This window comes from Pristiophorus japonicus, chromosome 9 (assembly GCF_044704955.1).
Source record: "Pristiophorus japonicus isolate sPriJap1 chromosome 9, sPriJap1.hap1, whole genome shotgun sequence".
NCBI classification, from domain to species: Eukaryota; Metazoa; Chordata; class Chondrichthyes; family Pristiophoridae; genus Pristiophorus; species Pristiophorus japonicus.
The window spans coordinates 35,014,268-35,022,545 of NC_091985.1; the positions used below are offsets into that span (position 1 = coordinate 35,014,268).

Sequence of the window (8,278 nt, forward strand, 5' to 3'; positions counted from 1 at the left end):
CTCCTCAGCCAGAGGAAAAATCCTCCCTGCATCTACCCTGTAAGAATTTTGTTTGTTTCAATGAGATCACCTCTCATTCTTCTAAACTCTGGAGAATATAGGCCGAGTTTACACAATCTCCCCTCATAGGACAATCACCCCCCCCCACCCCACCAATCCCAGAAATCAGTCTGGTGAACCTCTGTTGCACTCCCTCAATGACAAGTATATTCTTCCTTAGGTAAGGAGACCAAAACTGTACACAATACTCCAGGTGCAGTCTCACCAGGGCCCCATATAATTCCAATAAGACGTCTTTACTCTTGTACTCAAAACCTCTTGTAATAAAAGACCAACATACCATTTGCTTCCTTAATTGCTTGCTGTACCTGCATGTTAGCTTTCAGTGAATCACGTACAAGGTCACCCAGGTCCCACTGAACACCAACATTTCCCAAATACTGTTTTTCTATTTTTCCTACCAAAGTGGATAACTTCACATTTCTCCACCTTATATTCCTTATTTCATGTTCTTGCCCAATCACTTAGCCTGTCTATATCCCCTTGAAGCCTCTTTGCAACCTCCTCACAACTTGCAGTCCCACCTAGCTTTGTATCAGCAAACTTGGATAGATTACATTTGGTCCCTCATCCAAATCATTGCTATAGATTGGGAATAACTGGGGCACAAGCACCGATCCTTGCAGCACCCCACTAGTTACACCCTGCCAACCCGAAAATAACCCATTTATTCCTACTCTGTTTTCTGTCCGTTAACCAATCCTCAATCCATGCTAGTATATTATCCCAACCCCATGAGCCCTAATTTTGTTCAATAATCTCATGTGGCACCTTATCAAATGCCTTCTGAAAATCCAAATACGCCACATCCATTGGTTCCCCCCCCGCCCCCGCTCTATTCTGCCAGTTACAACCTCAATAAACTAACAGATTTGTCAAACATGATTTCCGTTCCATAAATCCGTATTGACTCTGCCCAGTCCCATTATTTTCTAAGTGCCCCGTTACCATGTTCTTAATAATAGATTCTAGCATTTTCCGTACTACTGATGTCAGGATAACTGGTCAGTTTTATCTATTTTAGGTGTTGGTTGAGGGATAAATATTGGTCAGGACGAATAGCGCCATAGGATTTTGTACATCCATCCGAGATGGCCTTGATTTACCTTCTCATCCAAAAGACGGCACCTTCAACAGTGCAGCACTCTCTCAGTACTGCACTGAAATGTCAGCCTAGATTTTGTGCATGTCTCTGGAGTGGGACTTAAAACATAGAAACTTACAATGCAGGAGGCCGCCATTTCGGCCCATCGTGTCCACGCCGGCCGACGAAGAGCCGCAAGGCCCTCGGTCAGCAGCCCTAAAGGTTACATATAAACCTATGAACAATGACGGAAAGGCAAAGAGCACCCAGCCCAACCAGTCCGCCTCACACAACTGCGACACCCCTTATACTGAAACATTCTGCACTCCACCCCAACCGAAGCCATGTGATCTCCTGGAGGTAAAAAACAGATAAAAACCCAGGCCAATGAACCCACAACCTTCTGACTCCATGTTCTACCACTGAGCCACGGCAGACAACTGCAGCAGAGGTAGTAGAATCTAGCCTTGAATAATTATGACAAAGTCTTTTCTTTGCAGGGCTACGGGGAAAGGGCGGGGGATTGGGATGAGTTGAAGTGCTATCAGAGAGCCGATACAGGCTTGATGGGCAAATGGCCTCCTTCTGTGCTGCAACCATTCTATGATTCTACCAACCAAAAAGGTCCTGAATGATGGTTGGCAGACAATGTCTGACAAGAGGGAAGCTGCCCATAATTCTGCATTAAATATCACAGTGGACCAGTATGCCCAAGGTCAATGGATTCTACATCGAAAACTACTGAACTAATACTGGAGTAGAAGCTGGTGTGAGGAAAGAAATGGGAATACAGAAAGGGAAAACATACATCTCTAGCAATATAAAAACAAAATTCGGGTTGAGTGAACTTAACTCCACTTTAGCCCTGACCTCAAATGAGATGAATTCTCAAAATTGGTTTCACAACCAGGAACAGCATACTATACGGTATAAACATTGTGTATGAAAACCAACATCCTGTGCTAATTACCAGTACCATAGAAACGTAGAAAATAGGTGCAGGAGTAGGCCATTCGGCCCTTCGAGCCTGCACCATCATTCAATAAGATCATGGATGATCATTCACCTCAGTACCTCTTTCCTGCTTTCTCTCCATACCCCTTGATCCCTTTAGCCGTAAGGGCCATATCTAACTCCCTCTTGAATATATGGGTTTGCATCCATATACCAGTAATCACCTACACATTCTTCTCAACAGCCAATTACATTTATTTCAGCTGGCTTGAGATTCTTCAGAACAACACATGCAGTGATAATTAAAACTCAGACAGACAATCACTAAATAAAATAGTCATACCTTCATCATTTTGGAAACATCCCATATACAGATCTTTCCACGCCTTGTTGAAGCAGCTAGGAAATGAGGACAGCTTCCAAAGCCAACACACGCTATTCGATCAGGGACATCTATGCTGGGAAACTGTGCTGGACTTGTTGCCAATGTTATTGACAATGGCACATTTTGTGTGTGTTCACCTTTCACGAATGGACAGTTAGGAGAATGCCGTTCATGTTCTGACCTATGTTAAGTAAAACAAAAAATTCTCAAGACTACAGACACAGTAAGCAAAGCTTTCATAATCTTACAATTAATATTTGACGAAATAAAAACAGAAAATGCTGGAAATACTCAACCGGTCAGGCAGCATCTGTGGAGAGAGAAACAGAGTTAAAGTTACAGGTCAATGACCCTTCATCAGACAGCATTTTCTGTTTTTATTTCAGATTTCCAGTATCCGCAGTATTCTACATTTGTACTATTTTAAGATCAAACTGTTTCAAAGTTAAAGGCTCAATGAAAGTATTCTGTTTAAGATACAGCAAGATTTCCTGCCCATAAGCCATGTAGTTAACAACTGAAATTCTGCAATTGACAAACGGCATGCAATGTGCAAAATGTTAACATAGATTTGAGAGAGATAAATATCATTTATTTTGTTTCCACAAGACAAAATAAAATCTCAACATACATCGAGATCATATAAAAGAGAATGATGCAAATCATAAGTGTGTAAATAAGTTTGAAAATTTGAAATGGATATTAAAAGCTTAGAATTTCCTGCAGCGTGTGTTTTTCTTTTAAAAGGGGAACAGACACCAAAAGCAAAAAATTGCTCCATAAAAGTTTCAAATTTCAGCTGCAAATCCCTACATTTGGCCACTAACAGCACAAAACAAATTGAGCTCAGTTACTGGCTTCCGCCTGCCTCGCTTGCCCTCCCTCCCCCACCCCAATATACTGTGTGGTTACCCTCATAAGGGCATCAACTCCAACCGTTCTGAATAGAAAGAATTCTGTGTAAGTATGACAGTGAGTTCAACTATCTTGATTTTATCCACTTGGTGCATACATGGAATTACACAGCTAACTTACCAAGGTTCATCTGTGGGCTCCCAGCACACCAAGCACACACTACACGTAAAACACATGGCCCGGTCATCCCCAGAGGTGGCTGGCTAAATAAAAAAAACAAAACAAAGATTCAGTCAGCTTATTTGATAATGTTTGCTTCAGTTTTCAAAAGCTTGAGACAAAATTAGAAAATGCTTTACAAGTCCGCTGGTTAGTGATAGGGAGTCGAGCCCCAATGGATTTCCCCCCTCCCTTAGGGGAAAGATACCTAGTCTAACTGCAGTACCAAACTGCTACCCAACCTGATCAATTAATTCAACACAGACCTGAAATGGAACACGTGACGCAAGAACATAAGAAATAAGAACAGGAATAGGTCATATAGCTCTCGAGCCTTCTCTGCCATTCATGATCATGGCTGATCTTTGACCACAACTCCACTTTCCCACCATATCCCCATAATCTTGATTCTCTTAAAGAGTCTTGAATATACTTAACAGCAGCCCTCTGGGGTAAAGAATTCCAAATAGTCACAACCTGCTGAGAGTTAAGAAATTTCTCATCAGTCCTAAATGGTCGACCGCTTATCCTGAGACTGTGCCCCCTAGTTCCAGACTAAACAGCCAGGGGAAACAGCCTCTCAACATCTACCCTGTCAAACCCTCTCAGAATCTTAAATGCTTCAATGAGATCATCTCATTCTTCTGAACGCTTGTGTAAAGGCCCATTCTACTCTCTCCTCATAGGACAATTCTTATATCCAGGATTCAATCCAGTGAACCTTCATTGTACTCCCTCTAAGGCAAGTATATCCTATCGGAAAGACCTTTTGGCAGTCAATTTTGAGACTCTATCCAGTGTTGAAATACGATGCATGTTTCTCACACTGTCACCATTTTATTTTTCAGATCAGCCATAATTTTATTGAATGGCAGAGCAGGCTTGAGGGGCTAAATGGCCTACTCCTGCTCCTATTTCTTATGTTGAGAGTTCAGAAGAAGAAACCTATCTCCTCATGAGCTGAAGTTAAGCAATAAGTAACAGTAAAAGGTCAAAGTTAACTGTTTCTCACATTATACTTTGTTCCCCAAATCCCCGAGTGTTTATATTTATATCATTTTAATCATTCTGTTCATTACATATTTCAAAAGGTATTAAAAGCCGACAAAAGCTAGATACTTTACAATACTGGGAATGATTGGTTAAGAACTTACTTGGTGATAGAATCCTGCCTGAGCCATTGGATCAGGCTGAGCCCACCTGTACCCTACATGTGGCCAAGAGGTGAAGGTTTCTCGTCTGTTCGCCTCACTATACATTAGTGACCTAAATAGAGAGTTGAAATTGTTTATATTGCAAAGCCTCAAGGGCAATGTGTGTTTGCCGTGACTGCTGCTCTAAAGTCCATGTATGATGGGGACACAAAACTTTTGTTACATGTTAGGGATGGAGGAATGCAATACTTGTAATACGCAAGGACACACCCAGCTAGTTTTTCCTGCAAATAAAACCAAACACTTCACAAATTGTTTGTTTTATTCTGCATCTCCTCTCCACAAGGTGCTCGGCCAGAATGGCCATCTGCAGGATTCATTAAAGAGGCATACACATTTCCCCAATTCCAGCTTCATTGAAGCATTCCACAGCTGTGGGGTTTATACAGGAAGAAGAGTTTTAAAAAAATGGGTTGGGGAGGGTGGAAGACAGAAGAAGAGGAGAGGGAACCAATTTACTTTAAGAATACTTTCTCCCACCATAATAATCCTCTTTACTCAAGTTTCTATGTTTATGTGTTGCAATAATGCAGGAATATCCCGAATCATTCTATGAATATTATTTTCAGTCTGTTAGATTGAATGAACACAGTTGTTTTTTTTAAAATCGGTATTAATAAATAATGCAAGCCACCATTTTTGGACCTGGCTGCAATCCCATGGTAATTGTGACTCCAATTTAGAACTAGCTATCATTCTGGACATGGCAGAAGGGCCAAAACAACCAGAGCATGGGAGGGGGCTGAATATGAAAGCGGAACTTGTTTCAGCTTCAAACCCCATCAAATCAAAATTAATTGATACACAAAAACTTCATTCGCAAAACAAATTCTTGGCAAACACGAGTCACTGCACAAACCACCACAAAAAGCCTGTGCATACTGGCACTTTATGAATAGTAAGTAGTCTTCAGCATTTGGTCTGAATAGATCATTTGATCGCTGTCCTTTGGTGTCTGAGATAAATGAAGTCAGTCAAGTACTTAATCCATATCCAACGAGCAAGTCTGGAGATCACCAAGGATACTCGCTTAAGGGTTTTATACATTAAATGTGCAGGTGGTGAATTAGCAAAAACACATGCTATTATTTACCCAGTGTTTCAGTTATGTTGATGTAGAATCTAAATTTTCACACCCCACAGCATTTTCTCCAATGTTATCGTAATATTAAAGGACTCCAAAGTTGATTCCCAATTGTGTACCTTTTCAAAATCAAATTCACTTGCACTGCTATGTTGAAGGAAGGATTGCGGCAACAACAAAACAATGGCTTCAATGCTCAATGTACCAAAGGACAATTGAAACAAAATGACCATACTATTGAGAGCTGCTCCTTTAAAGCAAATCTGTGGATCATGTCTTAGCTTCTAATAGTGTCTCTTTTAAGTTAGAGTCTCTACAGAGGAAATCTACACAAGAGTTAAGCATGAATGCCAACATAACTGGTTAGCCAACACAGCATATTAGACTTTATATAAGCTGAAATGAAATGATGAAAAATTTAACATATAACTTAGATCTATTCAAAGAATAACTTTCTTATACCTGTCCACTGAGCGGCCAGGGCCCACACCAAGTTCAGGTCGTGCACTTGGTAAGAGGTAGGATAGCCTATCCATTACAGATGAGGCTACAGACAGGGCAGAAATATTATGATTGGTCTTTTTCAACTCATTTACAATAGCGTTAGCAACGGACTTCAGGATGTGATGAGGAAGATGAAAAGTGACTGTTGCCCACTGCAAAAAAAAAAAGAGATGCATTACTGCAAACCCAGGGAAATAAAAACAGATTCATAACATTTGGTTTAGTATTTCACAAAAACACAGCTTTATTAAAACCTAGCCCACCATAGTTCCAGATCTCACCCAGGGAGTTAGTCAAGAGGCCAGGGAGGAGGAAGAGTGAGAGCGGGAGAGGGTGGATGGTCACAGGTCAGCTGCTTTCATAAAGGAAAACTGGTTAGGAGGAGCCAATTACAGATCTGATTGAATCATTGTGGGAGCAAGGAATGCAACAGCTCAAGATGTCCCACCATCACAACTTACTCACGTCAAATAACAATGGGCAATAAATTCGGTCTCTGCAGCATTGCCCACAATGCAAGAACAACAGGGACAGTAATGGCTACAATGCCTGAACAATAGTACTGCTGGTCTCATTAATCTTGGTGCTAGAGCTGCTTGTACACTGACAACACTGATAGTGACATTTCATTAACTGTATCACTGGTGTCCCCCAGTGATCTATCCTTGGACAACTCCTATTTTTCAGTTACATGCTGTCCCTCAGCAATATTATCCAAAAACACAGCATCAGTTTCCACATGTACGCTGAGGGCATGCAGCTCTACCTCACAACCACCTCTCTCGACCTCTCCACCATCTCTAAATTGTCAGGCTGCTTTCCCAACACCCATTACTGGATGAACAGATATTTCCTCCAACTGAATATTGGGAAAACTGAAGCCATCGTCTTCGGTCCCTGCCACAAACCCCGTTCCCTAGTCACCATTTGCCTGAGGCTGAACTAGACTGTTCGCAACCTTGGTGTCCCTGTTTGACCCCGAGATGAGCTTTCAACCACATACCCGCACCATTAAGGCCACCTATTCCCATCTCCAGAAAATTGCCCGACTCCACTCCTGCCTCAGCTCATCTACTGCTGAAACTCTCATCCATGCCTTTGTTACCTCCAGACTTTACTATTCCAACACACTCCTGGATAAGAGAGAGGTAGAGAGGCCAAGAGGTTTCGGGAGGGAATTTTACCCTCTTAACTTGTCATCCAAAACTCTCCTGCCTGTGTCCTAACTAACGCCTTATAGGGAACGCTGTCCATCACTGTGCTCGCTGACCTACATTCGCTTCCAGTTAAGCAATGCCTCGATTTTAAAATTTTCATCCATATCTTCAAATCCCTTCATGGCCACGCCCCTCCCTATTTCCAATCTGCTCCAGCCCTGCAACTCCCCCACCAAGATCTCAGCGCTCCTCCAATTCTGGCCTCTTGAGCATCGGGGATTTCAATCGTTCCACCATTTGCAGCCATGCCTTCAGCTGCCACACCCCGAAGCTCTGGAATTCCCTCCCTAAACCTCCACATCTCTCTCCCTCTTTTATCCTTGAAGATATCCCTTAAAACCTACCTTTGACCAAGCTTTTGGTCATCTGCCCCAATATCTCCTTACATAGCTCATTGTCAAATTTTGTTTGCTAATACTATGAAGCGCATTGGGACGTTTTACCACGTTAAAGGCGCTATATAAATCAAACTGACTATTTGTACTGTACAGGATCTGTGGAGTCCCCACCTGAACCAGAAGGGTCGTTCCAAACACGTTGCCCGCTGAGACACAGACTGAGCCGCCCCTGTGAAATTTCAAATCCTGTTTTGTTTCATCATGAGAGAGAGAGAGAGAGAGAGAGAGAGAGAGAGAGAGAGAGAGAGAGAGAGAGAGAGAGACAGAGAGAGAGAGAGAGACAGAGAGAGAGAGAGAGAGAGAC

At 42.1% G+C, this 8,278-nt stretch overlaps 1 protein-coding gene across 5 annotated transcripts in view; it reads right to left on the reverse strand.

Moving 5' to 3' along the window:
• The window catches only part of birc6 (baculoviral IAP repeat containing 6), a 326,307-nt gene that overhangs the window by 274,342 nt on the left and 43,687 nt on the right, over positions 1-8,278 (reverse strand). For 4 of the 5 annotated variants that reach the window (XM_070889262.1, XM_070889261.1, XM_070889260.1 and 1 more), the window contains exons 4-7: positions 6,318-6,511; positions 4,712-4,823; positions 3,519-3,601; positions 2,442-2,664 (exon numbers count right to left, since the gene is read on the reverse strand). In XM_070889262.1, coding sequence (XP_070745363.1) covers positions 2,442-2,664; positions 3,519-3,601; positions 4,712-4,823; positions 6,318-6,511 — 612 coding nt within the window. Of the gene's footprint in view, positions 1-2,441; positions 2,665-3,518; positions 3,602-4,711; positions 4,824-6,317; positions 6,512-8,278 lie in introns of those variants that run through there. The other variant, XM_070889263.1, reaches the window with a different exon arrangement.